At 36.1% G+C, this 19,159-nt stretch overlaps 2 protein-coding genes across 2 annotated transcripts in view; one reads left to right on the top strand and one right to left on the bottom strand.

The window, feature by feature from the left end:
- Positions 1-720: 720 nt before the first annotated feature.
- Vha26 (V-type proton ATPase subunit Vha26) lies at positions 721-5,014 on the bottom strand. Its single transcript, XM_022811381.2, has 5 exons — positions 4,810-5,014; positions 2,922-3,097; positions 2,174-2,354; positions 1,913-2,052; positions 721-1,702 (listed from the first exon to the last, which is right to left on the bottom strand). The coding sequence occupies exons 1-5, from the start codon at positions 4,840-4,842 to the stop codon at positions 1,552-1,554; spliced, it is 681 nt and encodes a 226-aa protein (XP_022667116.1). The 5' UTR covers positions 4,843-5,014; the 3' UTR covers positions 721-1,551.
- Positions 5,015-5,285: 271 nt separating this feature from the next.
- Positions 5,286-19,159, top strand: part of Vps11 (vacuolar protein sorting 11) — a 15,183-nt gene continuing 1,309 nt past the window's right edge. The window contains exons 1-11 of the mRNA XM_022811289.2: positions 5,286-5,475; positions 6,985-7,062; positions 7,306-7,414; positions 7,680-7,774; positions 11,382-11,468; positions 11,975-12,125; positions 12,311-12,541; positions 13,269-13,429; positions 14,178-14,419; positions 16,313-16,538; positions 17,617-19,117. Of these exons, the coding sequence (XP_022667024.1) occupies positions 5,455-5,475; positions 6,985-7,062; positions 7,306-7,414; positions 7,680-7,774; positions 11,382-11,468; positions 11,975-12,125; positions 12,311-12,541; positions 13,269-13,429; positions 14,178-14,419; positions 16,313-16,538; positions 17,617-19,117 (2,902 nt within the window). The 5' untranslated portion in view covers positions 5,286-5,454. The remainder of the gene's footprint in view (positions 5,476-6,984; positions 7,063-7,305; positions 7,415-7,679; positions 7,775-11,381; positions 11,469-11,974; positions 12,126-12,310; positions 12,542-13,268; positions 13,430-14,177; positions 14,420-16,312; positions 16,539-17,616; positions 19,118-19,159) is intronic.

The raw sequence follows: 19,159 nt of genomic DNA, 5'->3' as shown, positions 1-19,159 counted from the left end.
CTGCAAATGACTAGGTTCGTATTTATGTCGGCGGAAGCTCGCAATCGTGACGCAGTTCGCTCAGCTCTAAAAAGAATTGGTAGCACGAAATTTTCGGACGCAGAGCACTATGACCCAAATCACTTCATTCGGTAGCACTAGTTATAAAAGGGCTTTAACATATTCCGGTAAGTTTTCTAATACTGAAGTCTAGTTATACTAGCGGGCGAAATAGTAGTTTCTCTAATCTAGTTCTGACATCTTGTCTGCACTGGTCTTATAATTGAGCCACAAAAACCAAATACATAATCCTCAACAGGAAAGGAGGACAGAAGGTGACATTAAGGATGATCAGAAAAACAAATGCTCGTCTAAAATTCTAACGAGCGTTCGTTCGAGAGAAGTGTGTAATTATACATAACAAAGACAAGAAGGTCTAAAGTTGAAACTTTAGGAAGCACACGAAAAACAAAGGGTAGTGTTTTATATTCTATCGACACTATTATTACCTGGACATACCCTAGAAGTTGCTAAGCACTAATAAATACAAGCGAATGATATTTTAACTTGATATTATATTGAAATTGAAGCTGCTATGTCAGTACAAAGTTGTTCATGAACACGTTGTCTGCATTGGAAAAATACAAAGTAATGAAAATAAACGCAAGGAACTTAACGTATTCTTCATTCAAGTTCTGCACATAGGAAAATCGTTGAAGCCAATAAGACTACGTAACTATGTACGGTTACACATTAAATTTATTCATAAATATAATACTTAATAACAACATATCATATGACAATACCATTCATTCGACGCAATAGAGATACAAAACTATTATCGCACAGTTACTAATTAAATAATTCCAGGTACATATTGGCATCTGTATGTGAGGAGAAGTTATGTTATCAATATCGGATTAATAAATTAGGATTCTTTGCCTTTTTCAAGCTTTTCCGTTCTACTACACATGCTATGGAAATCCTAGGCGCGGAATTCAATTTCAATTAACCACTGTAAATATATCATCACTAGTATAAAATGGATTAAACATTTCTTGGATTTATCTTGGATTCTCCCTAGTAGACTCGTACGATTTCCACGTTTGTAGTGGACTGTGGTACTTTTCAAAAGTCCGTCATCTAAATAATTTCATACAGTATATCGTAACCAAGCATGTTATAATAGGCCCGTTAATATACATTGAACATATGTTCGTAGATCTCATGAAACAAATATTTTAGGCTTTTACTGTGCAATTCAGATCTGATAATCTTTGAGCATCGCCGCATGAAATATCAATTACTGAAACAGGCACTGCTATGTGTTTTTTTTTTATATAGCCACCGCCCACATTCTAATCGCATACCTAGCATGAATCCAGAGAATTTAGTAGAAACTAGAGTACATGTTTTTTTCACTCCCAACAAATTTAATGTCCTTCAAAATGTTCTGTTGAGTTCAAGATTGATGGCAGTTGAAGGCCTCATCCTGTGGATGAAAATGTCATCATGGGAGAATCGTCTACGACATGTGAAAGCGTGTGAACGGAACGAATAGTTGTTTGCGGTTTAGTCAAAAAACTTGCGATTTGGATTGATTCCAAATAGCTGATTACGGATCTGTGGCATCATCTGAGAGGATACATTTTCGAGACGCTTCTCGAGAGTATTGGCCACCATAATTTTTCCATTACGAGCGTACAGTTCAACGCCACCTCCGCTGAAAATACAATACGGTCTAGTTAATCCACGTTCTCCTCCATATCCTGCTCGTAGTAGAAACTATTTTTTTCTGCTAAGTTAATACCTTTGCATAAATATAGGCCAAAACTTTTTAAAAAACATTGAAGGTAAAAAAAACCACTAATAGTGACTATATGTGAGGTCATCTCGTAATTGCGCTATTTTAAATCCGATAATAAAAACACACCATCGATTGTGCAGGAAGGTCTTTCCGTCAATAACCATATTACAAGTTCTACCAGTTTTCTGTTGATATTGCTGCAAAACGTCTTCTTTAATTTGTGTAAGGAGTGCTTGGTCATTTTGGCGACAACGAACAACGACGCTCTGCTCAAGAAAGTTACAAAGAAAACGAGCCGGAAAGGTTAGATTTATCATACAGTAATAGCAATATCTTTATCTGACAGTTACTCTTATTAAAATAAACCAGGAACAGCGCGACACTGACATCTTCGATGAGCTGTAGGAGGCCCTGAAGCAAAAGCTTTTCGAGGAGGACACGGTATTGATCAGGCTTCTCTGTGATTGCTCCTAACTGTTGACGAGTCTCCTCCAAAACGGTCTTGATGTGATCTTCTTTACATTTCAGCACTTGGATACGCGCGGCGTTTAGCATCTTCGAGCTTTGACTACAATTACAAATGACAACCAGCCGAACAATATGGAACATTATTTTCTTCGTTAAATGTGGAGTTAACTGAATCATTTTGAGTAATTATGTTCAAGCGATACGTATATTATCTTATTATTATTATTAATACGTATATTATTATATTATCTACTTGCTACGTTTAGCAGTACTTCAAGCAACAGCATATAACAGCAGCGAAATCTTTTTGCGATTTTTCGGGGTAAGACTATATCGCCGTGTGCATATACCGGCGGTTGACTACACTGATTATGCAGAATGAGTATATCCGCTGCAAAATAAATCGATCTCTCAAAATCGGCTCATTAAGTAGAAGTGTATCTGTATATTTAAAAAAAATGCAGTTCATCTGGCTTAGGTGCTGTTCAAGTGAGATGCTGCAAAGATTTGTACAGTCATATATAGTGCCGAAGTATCTAGGTATAATTTAACTATTTAAAGCTGTAAATTGCGCCCCGACTAGCTGGTATAGTAATAGTATCTGTTCTTTTAGTAATATAGTAGGGATATGTTTGCACATGTTGTGTTTGTGCTTAATAGCACGTACATCTTGCGCTGCAACTCGATTTGCTTTTCACGCTTCTCGAATTCTTCGTTGATCTTCTGGCGTGCTTCGAACACAAGTTGTCCTTTCTGAAGGTTAAACTCTTCCTCAGCCTTAGAATCTATCTCGTCAGCCTTTTCACTAGCTTCCTGTTCTATGAAGGCCATCATTTGCTGGATCTATAAAGCAGATTGTGCGTAAATCATTGTACAATAGGACAAAAATATATAATTGTTTAACAGTTGAAACTTTCGATGCAAGGGAATTCATGGTCAGAAGATCAAGGCATCAAACATATGGTCTGAATGGTAATAATCATTTACGTGGTAATTCATTCAAACTGCTTGCCGTATCGGATAAGGTCAAACTCTACAATTATCGAAAGCCTTATACGACCGCCAATTCTTTCATGGGAATAACTTTGCTAACTTACCACTATCAGGAATGCCAACATTATAAATGAATTTATGTCGCCGTAAAAGCATAGCAGATGTGATGGATCCTACAAAGACCACCAACTCGATTACATAATGTAGCATCAAATTCTCCACCTTTCTACCATGGCGAGCAGCTTCAGGGCCAAAAATCCCATTATTTTTTAATTAAGGAATCCGTAAGGTTTCCTTTTTAAAAATAAGTGCATCCATTCATTCCATAACTTAACAATGCTTCCTCAAAAGTAACCTCTGTTCCTTCGGCTGGTGATTCTTTGATTAGTTATATGCGATCAGCCTATGTATTGGTATCAACTACAAGTAGATTGTTATCTACTGTCCATAAAATAAGTAATGTTTCTTTCAGACCGCGTGCAAATCGAGTCGAACCTTGGACTAGATAGTTTTAATCCAGCACCTTACCCATCTCGCTACAATTTGTTGAAGGTCACCAAATATATTTCTATGCCAAACGTGTGCATGAAAGAGTCAATATACGCAAGATTTTCCTTGGAAACGAACTAGATGTGAAGATGTCTTCAATCTATTATATAGGAGATCCTTACAGTTCTAGCAGAATCACTGTTAATAGGCCTGTGTTTCAGAAATTGTGTCTAATTTTCACCTATTCTACTTTAACTGCTGGCATCTGCCGTACTCGTTTAAAGTAATTACCAATGAGCTTAAGCAACTCATTTATCCTCCATCTTATACGATTTTGGTCTTTTGACAATATATTTCACTGGGGGGCCTCTGATTGATCTTAACGGCGAGTTTTTTTTTAATTTATAGTTACTATTATATGTAGTCATGATGAGAAAAATTCAATTGTTAGAAAATTAGACAGGACAAAACCAAAAATAACCAATTTATTTCCAGAAATTTGAGTCATGCAATTGCAATAGACGCATTTTTGTTTGCATAAATGTTTTTTTGTTTGTTCATAAGTTAACATGAATGTATATTTAAGTCCACTTGTAACTGAACTCAATATCCCTGCTATGAATGAATGCCTATCTTCAAAATATTCGTTTTCCCGAAGGACGAATATGTGAGTTATGTCTTGACGGTTAAAAAATACTAGTTTGAATTCCTTACGTTAGTAAAGCTAAAAATTGAACAGCATACTAGATTTAAAAGTCATGGCTCTGATGAATCTCGGAGAACAATGACTTCCTAACATGTGCTATTTGAACATTAGGAGTCGATGCTGCAATGAAAGCAGATTCATTATGAATTCTTGATGAAAATGTAGTGCTGATAAAAAAAATTCCCTGTCGATAATTCTAATAATAGTAAAACATAGGATTCGAAACAACTAATGAACAAGAGTAACAGTCTATGTACAATTTTAATGAAGTCGATTTCACTGAATTAACATGGGAAAATCATTCGTAGTCTTGTAATGAGTATTGTATATAACTGTAATAAGTATAAATGGAACCGCAATTTCGTACCTGCTTTTGAACATAGGTGTCGGTCTGCGCCATGGCTGAAGCTGGTTTTAAGCTTTATGCACTCAGAATAAAAATTCACACCAAATGAAATCTGGTAAACCCGGATCTTCGCTGTTTGTGCGCTATTTGCTTTACACCCACAGCGTATCCGCTGTTAAGAGAGATATCCCGTGATCCGCAGAAGAACTACCCAGCAGCAGCAACTGTCAGGTGACTGAACGCAATGGCGCGAGTTTTCAAACGATCCTCACAAAACCTACGATTCGCTTTAATATCAGGATAATCAGCTCCGAAAATCAACTCAAAACATGGTGTAATTTGAAGTCAACAAGGTTAACCGGTTAATGAAAAAAAAAAAACTTATTGACTGGTATCAACCTGTACTGTACTAAAGTAGATACGTGTGAATTGCAAATACCTTTACGTCACATTGGGGTAGGTAAAAAAAGACAGCAAGCAGACGACGATTAGATCATCATGTGATTTTGACAGAAGTGTCGAACTTTTTAGAATAAAATGTGAATGAGATACGCTTATTTTTCAAATAAACGGCTTTTATAAGACAAAATAGATATAGGTAGTATTTCATGAGAAAATACTAAAAAAAGACGAAACCTGTCAGTAACTGCATTGTTTTGGTGGATCATGAAGATGTCGTTTGTGCAGGTGGGTTCTTAATTTTCAAAATTTTAATTTTTAACCTATTTGTTGAACAGTTTGAAATCGTAGACTACGATGTACGAATTTTTTTCTATTGTACAGCAATAGCTGCATTATTCACGTCCCATCGTTTTCTTCTATAGAATACTACAGAGAACTCGTTCTTGTGAACAATGCTGCCCTCTGATACCGCTCTGAAATGTAGAATATAAGAACAACGTACTTTAAAAATGGCTAAGGGACTTACAATTGTTATGCAAATCTCTGACATAGCTTTCCTTCATGTTTAATTTTTTGTGGGAATGGTCCCTTTAGCAAAGATAGGTAGGTCGTTATAGAACAGAGGTAGGTCGTTCTGATCGGCGTTCAGATAAATACTTCAATAAGAAAATTGTTTAAGGAAAAGCAATGGCATAGTTGATAAAGCACTTAAACCAAAGTAGTGTTTCACATTAAAACATAGCAGCATCATCTCTCTCATATTGTAGCTTACCTAAACACTGATGCAACAGCTAGTGCTCTGGAGCTTTGTATTCTTGGATACGGCTACAGGGTCAATTTCGAACCTAAAAAAATACAGTGTTCGATCACACAAACTTGCTTATTCTGAAGAACGTAATGAAAAATAGCCTGTCTGAGAGGGTCCACCACAACATCTCTTACACATATTAAGAATGTTTATGCATACTTGATCCGAAGATAAGTTTCCATGCTGTATAAAAGTAAACAGTTTTGATTTTATAATTTGCATTGAGAGGATTGCCTAAATCAAGATGATTTTTAAGAAGTTGCATTGGTAATAAGTGTTAGGCTACGAATCAACACTAAATGATATAGTATAGAACATTCATAGGTTATATCGCTATAAAAATATACAGGCTGCGGCACCTAACTCGAGTATCTTTCGTATAATTTATCTTTAAAACTGTATTTAGATAAAACCAAATATTTTAACGATTTTCTTTACACGTGCTAACCGTCTCAATTTTGATAGTCACGATTATTTATTTAACCACCATTCACCGCAATTACAGCTTTTTGCCATATACTAGTCATTTTGACAATATTCATTTTTTAGTGTGCATATAACTATTTAACAGTAACCGCGCGCCAAACGACATTGGTAGAAATAAAATTGTTAAAGTTTTGCACAAATGCTAAATACCAAAAATTCTGGCGGAATTATTGGTATTTAGCAGAATTTTGGGCTAATGACAGACCAGAAGTCCTGAAGACGTAAGGACTAAAACAGCCAAAAAGTTTAAATGGTGCGAAAAGTCTAAAAAAGCCACATTGTTGGTACTTATATGGACTATCCAATTGACGATTTTCCTAATCAAATAATATAATTAAACAAGTGGACGCATGCTGATTTTGCCATAAGGCGATTTGGTTGCGGTGTAAGCGTAGTACTTTGTAGTCTATTTGAAATAGAAAAGTTTAGCACATTATTTTAGGCGCTTAAACAACACGCAAATTATTACCTATCTGAATAACTGATGGACCTATTTGCAGTGGCGCCGTTTCACTTTTTTTGACATCAAAGTGATCAAGGATAACAATAATCAAGATCAGGAGTTCAACTATTTGAAGGTATCGCTAATACGTACACTGTCCTTGCAATTTGAACAAACTTAATCCTGTGATTTAATCCTGTGATAATTTTAATCCTGTGAATTTGGTTTGAGGCAATGCTTTTGCAATAGGCAAAAGCATACAAAATATTATATATAATAGTATATGCCATATTACGTTGTTAGGTTACTTAATTTTGACCCACAATATAACTGATGGAAAAGATGTATATATGGCCAATATCTTTTTCTAATTTTATAGGATGTGAACGTAACATGCGCGAGTAGCGGAGGCTCATTGTTGGTGTTCGGCGATTCTAAAGGAATGATCCACACCGTCAATCGAGCACTCAATGTCTCCACATTCCAGGGTTTGTTTTATCGTAATCACCGTTCGGTATTCTGTTTAATTCAAACCAGCTCTTTTTTCATCTGAAAGTTTATCTATACTAATTTAGAAAACTGCAAGACAAGCTAACTAAAGAAAAATTGAGTTCAAGGAAGAGACGTATATTAAATTTTGAGATAAAACTCTTCTTCATGGTTCAAAGGTCTTCATGACTTAAAGCGAAATTCTTGTAAGTTAACATACAGTCCCATAATGATCCCCTGTTTTTGGTTTCGTTCATCCTACAGCCTTCAGGGTATGCGTAGAGCATGTCCAGCAGATGCGCGAGAACATTCTTGTTGCGGTTGGATCTGACGAGGCTGGAATCAATCCTGTCATCAAGGTAAAATTAAACGGAACACCATCTGACTTTATATAAAGCACATCAAATTATATTTATATGGAAAATTTTTTACAAGGTTGATCTGAAACTTGATTTATTGACAAATTTAATACACTTTTGGTATCCGACGGAAAAAACTAGTCAGTTTAATGTAATTTGCTTTGGCATTTTTCCCAACTCGTAACTTTATTGACTTATTTTTGCTGAAGCGCACCTAATGTTTGTATAAGGTATACAATATTTCTCACCACAGTCATGGAACACTGCGCTAGTATAGGAACTGTTTCTAGTCTTTATGAATTTATAGTTCTGCGTCACATAACTGCACTTGGCGGTGTAGTCCGTAGTCGATTACGCTAGACTGTACCTTAGACTGAATCTACTGTTATATTTGTGTCAGACTTTTCCCTATATCTTCTAGTTGAAATAATTTATATGTTTGAGTCCGGCGCTGAGTCAGATAGAATATTTGAGTACAGCCGATGTGTCTAAATTTAAAACATTTTAAACTTTCTTTTATCGTCATAGGTTTTATTTTGATTATTTCTAATAGTAGCCTATCACAATTAATCGAATTCACATTTTAGTCGCACTTCCAAATGCTCTTTTAGACACTGAATTTATATTATTACTGCCTGATAAGGGGACAGTGCCGTCAACCAAATCAATTAGAGGGAGCTACTGATTTGACTGGGTTACTAAATCGTTTTCGTTTAGAGTAATTTAGAACACTACTTTGATACACATAGCATAGCACCGTAACTGCATTACTCCAGGCGTGGTTGCCCTTGTAAAAAGCGCTTTTGATCTGTTCATACGATTTCCTTCATACGAAGAAGCTGGCCAATCCTAGGTATTCTCAACACTAGCTAATTATTTCCATTTTCTGATTTCCCTCATTCACAAAGCAATTAACTGTTTTATTTGGCACTGGTTTTGATATGGTTTTTGGAGAGGCGATTACGATTATTCTTAGCATACAAGCTATAGTAAATTGTCCATACTGTTGATGGTTCGCTTAATCCTTCTATTTTCGTTTTCGTATCAAAGAAGGAAAACTACTGGTGGATTAGATTTTTTCGTACAGGAATATAGAGCTTATTAGATCGAGAGTATAATTTTGCAAACGGTAGGCTTAATCTCTACATGATTAGCTCATACGGTCCAAAACTATGCCATGCACATTAACCTCAAAAAGATAATTGACTATATTTACTTTGATCCTTCTGAAACCTTTAACTGAGGGCACCATTTTTTAGTTTATGAAAAACCAAGGCGCGAAGAAATGGACTCTAGAACTATTGCGTATGGCTATATTGTTATTTTTTTTACCTTTACAAACATTCCTTTTATGTGCAATTTAATAAAAATGATTGCAGCTCTTCGGCTGAAATGCCTAAAGAAAATAATTTATCTCCTGTTTTCTTCCGTACTTTTTGGCCTTCAAAGGTGTAATACCAGGCTTAAATATTCGCAAGCTCTATACAGACTATTTAATTTAAGTAATCCAGTTTGTTGAACTCTGAAGAGCAAAGAACATGGGCTACTAAGAGTCGTAACGGCGGTTTTCGAATGGAGCAGTAGAGGTAATACAGGTATTTTTCCATATACTTCAATTATACTTTATAGCATTGAGTTTGAGGAATCCCTATATTACACTCATAGAGCCGACACCATGTTCTTAAGAACTTTGAGCCCAAGTTTTTAATATATTTATATTTCAATGAGCAGGTTACCTAAGTGCCTCTATCAGTACGCCTAGTGTCAGGTTGTTCAATTCATGGTAGTTTTCGTTTCCTGTCTCCTTGGCTTAATTTTTTTTGTCTGCAAATAGCGACGCATTGTATACGCTAGAGAAGCTCTTTCTTGTCATCGTGTTGCCTGCATCGCGAAATAGAGCTCAAAGAATTCGTGCTTTAAAGTCGATATACACTTTTTCAAAGTGCGAAAATTTCGACATTTCATTAGATAGAAATTATAAAGAAGTATGTTGTGATATAAATAAGGGCATTTTTCACCTGATAAAGAGTGCAGCGTTTTGTTCGAATCTTATTGTCAAATGAATTTATTATGTAAATCTGATCATTCCTCATAACCTTTTCTCATCTCTTATTAAATTTTCATTTAGCCATAAAATTTTAGATTCGGTAATGGAAAATAATGAAGAAACTGGTCAGCCAGCTTCGGAGACATTCTTCGTTTTCAAATGTGCTGTTGCGAACTTCGTTTTGCCAATAATCGAAAAAGATGTTAATCCGTTGGCGCGTAGTCTGAAAAAATATGGTAGATGTAAAGGAATTTCCTACTCAGACTCTTGCACAGCAACCTTGACGACCTTTCCCATGCTTGATTTGGTATATTCGCAGGGAGAAAAATTACTTTGGCTTGTCTACCGAGTCTTTTTTGTTCAGTCGACGTAACCGGGCCATCGACAAATAATGGCTGACTGCCTTGTTCTTCTCAAGCCTTTGTTACTTTAGAAAACCCTTCCAGTCCTACCAAAGGCAAATCATGGATTTTTGGGGTCAAATATGGCTTAGTTTTGTTTTTAGACGTATCTTTCGAAGCTACCCTTTCTTTTCGCGGCTTTATATCCACACGAAGATACAATTTACCGTAACACTTCGGTTTAGAAACCTATTATTGTGGCTGCGCACAGACTGATACTGAGTGTAAGGTTTAGTGTTAATAGGAAGTCGTGTTTCATGGTGCGTTTCAGCCTGCCTACTATGGTGGAGGCGTAGTCTAATTTCTGATGAAATTTCATACCCACAAAATGCCTGAAAGCATTCCAATGTTCACAGCTTATCTTCTCAGCTAATTAACAACTCCTTCACCAGTAGAGGTCTTCATCGATCACACCTTCTAAACTTTTTTATTATAACACAACCAGAATTTTATTATAACCTTTGCAGAGGCCTAAGCATTTCAAAATAAACGTACCTAAATGTACGTATCTACGTAATGTAAAATGCATGCGTAGCTACAAGGCTAAGCGTCTCCTTCACGGCTTTGGTAGCAGTGACTCAAGATCCAAATACCGTGAGGTACTCTAAGCCGACCCAAAAAAAATTTTGCTTTCTTGAAGTGTAGCGACTAAAGAAACAAAAATAATTGAATGCGTGCAATTGCAATCTATAATACGTGTATTACTTGTAAATTTACATATCAAAGCGTTGATTTTATGTACAATATATATGCAACATATAGGCAAATTTTGAATACAAATAAAACTTCAAAGTTTTCAAATATGCGATACGAAGTGATCAACTGTATGTCAAGTACAAATAGCTAGGGCTAATTTCGAAAAATAAACGATTACTACCATCGCTCCTGTTATTATAATATCAAATTGACAAGAACAACAATAATAACAACACACTACGTATGAAGCTGTATTTGCAGACAACTTGTAGACACTTTTTTTCTTTATTTGATGAAGAGATGCTTGTCTTGACAGGCCTTTCATGCGTTACGCAGTTCTTCTATATTTATACACGATTAACTGTACCTCTGTGGAAGTTTTAAAATGCGTAAACAAGGTGCGTTAGAACAAAGTGTTTGTAAATGATGATGTTATCTTTACGTCATCACATTTTTTTATCAGGTGTGGAATCAAAATAAGCAAGACATGCAGGGTGGGCCCTTCTGTGTTCGAAGTATGCGAGCCGTCATTGGCAATAAACCCGCATCGGTAAGTTGACATACGACCATACATTTTACTATTGTAAAATTTTTGGCGTCAAATTGTATATGCACCGTGATTCTTGGCGGATTTTTAAACCGTGAAGAGTTTTACTGCAGTAGTTTCCGTCACATAGCTAAAACAATCTGAAATTAGGAGTATATAGATAGTGTATATATACATTGTATTTACAAGAAAATACCTAACTACTATATGTGAGTTGTATTCATTCTCATTTGTAAATTGAGGCTACAGAGAGTCACGGCTTTATAGAACGATGGCACTAATGGTTATTAGCAAATGTTATCAAATTTGCGGTATTTGAGGATGAGCTGCGTGTTCCCACGTATAAAGAATCAATGTTAGATAATCTTTCCTCGGCACAGACAGTTTAGTTGAGGATTGTGCTTAATGGTGAAGTAAATTTGTGGGCGCAACATTAGAGATCCTTAATCTTTTCACTATATTGGCTTTGGTATTGTTTTATCGAATCGATGATACTTATCCTATAACAGGTGTCAGCTTTCCGGGTAAACGACAGCATGAATGTAATGGCCGTTGGATTTGATGATGGTCGTCTGCTATTGATTCGATGCGATATCACTAGAGGAACAAGTCGTCAGGCGAAGCTTTTGCACATCGTTATTGCACCCGCTCCAATTACTGGTCCGTGTATCAACATAAGCCCAGTTTGAAGCATTAACGTCATTCTTTTGATTACTTTTCCACTTAAACTGCAAATAAGCCATTATTATAAATGCTGTAAAATATGCCCTTATAGGACCAACTTTTAAGAATCCTATATTGTAAAAAATGAAATTTGGGCTTAATTATCTTTCCTGCTTGAATAGGTATAGAGTTTCAAGGTTCAAGCCACATTTTCGTCGTGACAACTTTGTCTGTACACGCAGTGTCACTTCAGTCCAATGCTGGAACCACTACGGGTAACTCTAGCGGCATCACGAATAATAAGATTCTCGGTGAACCGATGGTTTGCAAAATTGATTCAAATGGATGTAAACCTGGATGCTGCTCTATCTTCGAACCTAGAAAGGAAAATAAGGGGGTCCAGTTCGTTATGGGTAAGTTCGTCTCGATGTAAAATTGCTGTCATTGTCTTTTGTATTATATGCTTGAGACTATTCAAAACATCCTTCAACTATTCAAAAATACTTTACACCGAATGACAATTTATTTACAACTGCTAAACAAAAGTAAAGAAATATTAGCCGTGATCTCTAGTAGCTTTGTCTTTCTATATTTCAATATTGTATCCTGATTTTTGTGGCTTATTTTGGTACCAATTGCTTTTAAAATGAAAATCTTTCTGTTTATTCTAACGAAACGCTGCTGTTATTTATTGGAAGGTTCTATTAACTAAACTTTTCCTCGCACCCAATATGTCTGAGGCCAAAAGAACGAAAGTAAGACATTCAAATATCATTATATTAAAGTAATGGAGGATGAATATACAAACGATTTTATTTACGAGCCTAAAAACATCCTAGTAGCGTATAAATATCGCTGTGCAAATTACCTGCAAATTAATTAAAGTCTTGTACATTATTGGGGGTTCTCAACTGTCATACCAGATACAATAAATATGCATGTCTCGAAAAAGGTTCTTCTGTTGTAAGCAATGTTGACCGCTCATTCTCAAGAAAAGATTCTACCACCTAAAATTACGTCGGATCAGGCAGAATCAATCGAGAAAATGGGCCTCTGCCGCCGGGCCTATTTATGGAACACGCTAGCCGTTCATTCTTGGAAGATGGCCACCTTTATGCTCTCTGTTTTGCGGCGTTTTAGGGTGCAAGTCTGCAGTGTTCTTCTATCATCTAGAAGGAGTTGGACCCTGTCTTGCATTTGAGGCCGAGAAAGAGCTTGTTACCTGTTTTCGGAACTATCTCGTGTGTGTCGTTCGGGACAACGACAAAACCATACTCAATATCTACGACATACACAACAAGGCTAGTACCTCAGTGAACTGACTTGGTTGATAACAGCTTTATGTTGAAACGTCTCTTGTATTGTTCCAATTGCGTGGAAAAAGCTTTGTCTATTTTCTAGGTTATTTAATGCCCTCTCCGCGAAATTACTGGCGCTTTCCTTTTCTCTTTTTAAGTAAAAACGTACTCTTAACTTACCTAAATAAACTGTTCCATTTTCTTCCTCCTTTTTAAAAGTTTTCCGCACCATGAATTAGTTAACAAATTACTTTGGGTACACATATGACAGTTTTTCCTTCTTGCTGCGTCAACATATCTTAGTAAACATTATAGTCACAAAAATGAACAAGAGTAATATCTTGTATAAATCCAATTTTTAGTTTCACATTTTAACTAAAATCACTAAAAAGGTGGACCATGTCCTATATAGTCGAATGAAATTAATTAATCGAGTAGCACCGTGGTGGAGTAAAGACATTTACAGTATTTGACCCTGCGTAGCCATTTACTGAGTTGTCATCATCAGCGTAACCTATAAATACTTATGAAAGGTTTTCAAGATATGCACTGAAATGTTGTGATATACGATTTATAATATACGATTTATAAATTTTTGACGTTTCAGTTGAGACTGAACAGCGTTCTGAACGCTGATAGGCTCTACACGTTTCCTAAGCTATGAGCTTAGAGCCTAAAACGATTCGTTCAGAAATTTGTAGTCCAAGTTGTTGATTATTTGTTTAATTGTTAGAAGGTTTTTGTTTTACAGTATGTTGCCTACTCAACACCCTTAGTTGGCATCAGCCACGTGCTTCCTCACTGGAATGGCGGTGAGCTTATTGTGGTTACCAAACAGGGCAGACTGTTTTCACTAACTGAAAAGTCTACTGAAGACCGCCTGGGAGTCTTGTTTCATAAAAACCAGTATGAACTGGCCGTCAAACTGGCAAAAAGTAATAATTATGATGGGATCGTCGACATATTTCGCCAGTATGGAGATTACCTTTACGCGTAAGTACGATACTGTCAGTTTAGATAGGAGTAAAACGTTATCATTTTTCGAGTACCTTGACTGTTAGTCCTATTGAAAAATTAACAAATGCCGTCTATATAGAAGGACCAACAATTTTTCACGTGAGAAAAGAAATAAAACCATTTTTTTTATGAATCTGTCGAGAACTTTTGCTTTCCATGGTAAATGTTCTTAGCGTATCCATGCACGGTTGGTTACTACATCATTTTAACAAGTCAGAGAATGGCCACAATTTAAAAAAATAGTACTTTTTCGTTCTTCGTTACAAGAAAATAGATTAGGCTCACATGGATCTCGTCAAGTCCAAAATTCGAAATTTGAGATGTTTATAGCTTTAAAAAATAATTAAAAGCGCTACGTTGTAAAAAAGCTTAATTAATCTAGTTTTACATGACATACGCTACGACTTCATACACTTTTTTTTTGTTAGACAACACAATATACTGATTATTGATTGCAAACGTATTGTTTTGAAACTACAATGAAACATACACTCATGAATTGCACGGGAATTACAATGCTTGCAAATTTGTTTCAATTAATCTAAGTTTTTTTTTTAGAAATCTCCTCTTTATTTTAGTAGTAGATGGTAGATTTTAGCACCTTGAATTATATGAAAGAAAACAGAGTTTTAAGAACATAATACAGATGAAATTGAGTAATTCATTTGCTTACCAACGTCAAATATAAATATCATATTTGACAGTAAAGAGGGTCTTAAAAACTGACTGGAAGAGTTCTTTCACACAAGTTTGTAATCTTAGTAGAGTTACTGAAAAGCGAATGTGCATATCTATCACATCAACTTTATGTGGTTTACATAAATATACTAAATAATATTTATGAAAAAAATATATGTCAGCAATATATATATTCCGTTGCAACATAAGTAAGGATATTTAACGTTTTTTTGCTTTACCTCTTTTGTATGTTTATTTTTAAATACCATGCGAAGGCGGTGTTTTTACGTCGGTATGAAGCAGCGAAATAAATGAGTATCTTTTAAATCTAAACTTCAGAATAATCTCTATCCAAAAAAGATCATGATTTGTCTTTAATAAAATTGGAAGGCCCTTATACAGTTGGATTTCCTTGAGAAGAATACCACATTTGACAAGAATCTGTATACGACTCAGTCGGATTAAATGAAAGAGGCTATCTACCAGAAAAGGCCCAATAGGTAAGACAAAGCTATCCCTCTCCGCGACAATTCTAGGCTGCACATGGCAAAGCTCATTAAAACCACCCTGCAAGATCTCGACTGGAAAATTCTACCTGAGCCACCATGTTCTCCAGACTTCTCTCTGACGATTTACCACTTTTCCGATCACTGGCAAATAATAAATTCGTAACAGCATATTAAAATTGACTGCATAAGTTTTTTAGTATCAGACTTGAAAACCCCAGGCAAAAAAAACTGAGTAAATTGATTGCTAAGACACGAATGAAATGCCACGTTTTTTGCTAGGCAAAACAACCGGCCTTAATTTTTTTACAACCTAATTTTAATATCTTTAATATTGCGAGTCGCATTTATCTGACGATGGGCTTAATGGCCCATTTCTTAACGTGTAATCTGAGTGATGCAAAAGTAGACTTACAGCGGGCAAACGTGTAGGTCCAGAGATAAAAATAAAAGTCGGTTTCCTATTAAGTTATAAAGAAAGTAGGTTTATAGTTTATGCGGAGGATGCGTCAACTGCAACATAAATATTTTCCAGACTGTATCCTGTAATCTTTTCAATATATATACTTATATATTCTATTTTTATTCTGTTTTTCTGAACAATGCCACAACGGTTCCGGTACAAAATATCATAATTTGTTTATGTTTTTGTTTAACAACCAATATGCATACTACGCATCTTCAGCAAAGGAGATCATGATGGCGCCGTGGCTCAGTACGTTAAAACCATTGGAAAGCTAGAAGAATCATACGTTATTCGAAAGCTGCTTGACGCTCAGAAGATTAAACAGCTTACGGAGTACCTTCAGGAGCTACACAAGTCAGGTCTTGCTCGCGAGGATCATACAACCTTACTCCTCAACTGCTACACAAATATCAACCAGATTGATACTCTCAGCGAGTTCATAAAAGTGAGTTACATTATTGTTTTCTACTGTGATTAGATTATTATTGCCAACATTAAACCACTCAGTTGTCTTGTTAACTTTATGTACAAGATTATACTGTGGTGCTTAAGATAGGCACCTGATTGCTTATTAGAAAACTGTGCGAAAACTACGATATATTATTTCTGATACATAAGATATATACTGATTAAATATATTGATTTAAGCTTCACAAAAGAAGTTTATCCTGTTTTTCATTTATTACCTATGCTATCTGCCCATTAACTTTAGTGGGTATTAACATTATAGAGCATGTTGTATACTTTTCACGCCTGGGTAGAAATAGAATTATAACAACATTCAGCAATTTCAGCTTCGAAAAGATGTGAAAAATTACGTGTTTACGAAGATGTCGTTGTAAAGAATAGTTACGCAAAAAAAAAGTGAAATTCTTAAATAAATAGATGTGCTCTACATGCGTTGTATGCGTAGAGTAGGATTATGAGCGATTTCAGAGTCAATATATTAGTAAAATAGCTAAGTTTTGTATCAGAAAACTTATTTGAAAAGAATATGTAGTCTTCTCATATTTTTAGTTATCAATGCCACATCTCATTAAATTTTCTTCAAAACCTGTGCAAAAAATGCTACTAAGGACGGTACTTGTATTAACCTCAATGTTTGGTTTACGAGGAGAAATAATTCACGCAATACAAAGCACTTCAAAATATATACTTTTTGAACACCATAGATTTTCTGCAATAATAAGCCATATCTTGATATGCACCTTCAGAAAGAGCCACCAAACTCATACTCTACAAACTTCTTGACTATTTTTATGGATAGCTGACATCTCCAGTAAAAACAGAGTAGCTGAGTTAAAAGTCCGTATAAATCTTGATTTTAAACCTTTGAAAATGCTCAAGAAGCGCTGGATTTTAAGGCAAATTTTACTAGACGTTTAATAATTATAATCTAGAGAACTAGGAATTTTTCATAGTAATTTCACTACCTTGATCTTTTTGAGGGTGCATTTATAACGTTGAAAGATGTTGTCCTCATTGAAATAATTAATTTGTTCTTATTTCTTTCTTTCATTCAGACGTCGGATTTGCAGTTCGACGTTGAAATTGCCATCAAGGTATGCCGTGGGAGTGAACTCTACAAGGAGGCTTTGTATCTTGCTGGAAAGCACCAGCTCACAGACTATTACCTCAAGATCCTACTTGAGAACCTTGGTAATTTTGATGACGCCATTTACTATATTGAGCGGTTACCATTTGAAAAGGCTGAAGAAAACATGGAAAAATACGGTAAAGTTCTCATGGATCATAGCCCAGATCGTACGACGAGTTTGTTATCTCGGCTATGTACAAATTTTGAAGGAAAGAAATCTCCTGCTGAAAAATTCATTCACATCTTCGTGAATAAGCCCCGTCTATTAAAAGGCTTCCTGCGACAAATTATTGCAGAATTGGGTGACAAGGTAGGTCGGCTGTCACCGATTATCTATAACACACTGCTCGAACTCGAGCTGCAGGAATATGTGGCCGAAACTCAACCTTCTCAACGCACTACGAAGGAAATTGAGATAATGTGCTTTTTGCGAGAAAAAAAGAACTGCTACGACACCGATTTAGCCTTAGGCCTCTGCCAGATCAACAATTTCAAGGCGGGCATTTTACATCTCTATGAGAAGGCTGAGCTATACCATCAGATTTTGTCATTTTATACAGATAAACAGGACTTTGCTAGTGTCATTGAGGTGTGTAGCCGTTTTGGGGACACTGACCCAAGTCTGTGGCTACATGCTTTACTTGTGCTCGCTTATGCTGAGCACGCTAGTACGGAGCAATATTTCATGAGCGTTTTAGAACACATTGAGCAACACGCTCTTTTGCCTGCTATCTTCGTTGTATCAATAGCAGCCCGTTCAAAGACTGCAACTTTGTCCCTTTTGAAGAAATTCTTAGTGAGGCAACTTTCTGCTTATGCAGACAAAATTCGCACTTGTGAGCAAACAATAAAACAACTCAAAAAGGAAACCGAGCAAATTCGTGAGCAGATGGATAACATAAAGCACAGGCCTCACGTGTTCCAGGAGAGCATGTGCTCAGGATGTAAAATCGAGCTTGAGCTCCCAAGTGTCCACTTTTTATGTGGTCACTCATTCCATGTAAACTGTTTCGAAAATTTTGCCGACAACAATGAAGGCTGTCCGTCATGTGCGCCCGAAAGTAAGCGTATCGTCGACCAACAACGACAAATGGACGAAGCAATGAAGACATTAGATGAAGATTTTAGCCGATGTTTCGCAGACAGCGACGATGTAATGGCAACGGTTGCAGAGTTTGTTGCTAAAGGCGTCTTTAAAACCCTCGATCCATGGACAGAAGCCGCTCTTAACGATACTAATGACTATATTTCGACCAAACGTTGTGCACCCAAACAGCAAAGCATCTTCGAGAGACCATCGTCCTTTCCCGTAAGAGTGCCAGAGCAAGAGGTTGTGTCGAAGAAGTCAATTTTCGATAAGCAAAACCCGTTTCAGAAACAAGAATCGCCTAAGGCAGCTAACGTTACGAGTTTGTGGAACCAAACAGGTATATTCCGCTTCCAAGTCGAACCTTGTTAATATACATATA

This window comes from Varroa destructor, unplaced genomic scaffold, assembly GCF_002443255.2.
Source record: "Varroa destructor unplaced genomic scaffold, Vdes_3.0 BEIS01000006.1, whole genome shotgun sequence".
Taxonomy (NCBI): Eukaryota; Metazoa; Arthropoda; class Arachnida; order Mesostigmata; family Varroidae; genus Varroa; species Varroa destructor.
The sequence above is the reverse complement of the archived record's forward strand: the minus strand, read 5'-3'. Positions and strand labels throughout refer to the sequence as shown.

What these genes read in the sequence shown, in the direction of transcription:
- Vha26 (XM_022811381.2), bottom strand. Translation starts at nt 4,842, where the DNA reads ATGGCGCAGACCGACACCTATGTTCAAAAGCAG. An exon ending in ACACCTATGTTCAAAAGCAG is followed by an intron (nt 3,098 to 4,809) that starts GTACGAAATTGC and finishes TCTGCTTTATAG; the next exon opens with ATCCAGCAAATGATGGCCTT. An exon ending in ATCGAGTTGCAGCGCAAGAT is followed by an intron (nt 2,355 to 2,921) that starts GTACGTGCTATT and finishes TTGTAATTGTAG; the next exon opens with TCAAAGCTCGAAGATGCTAA.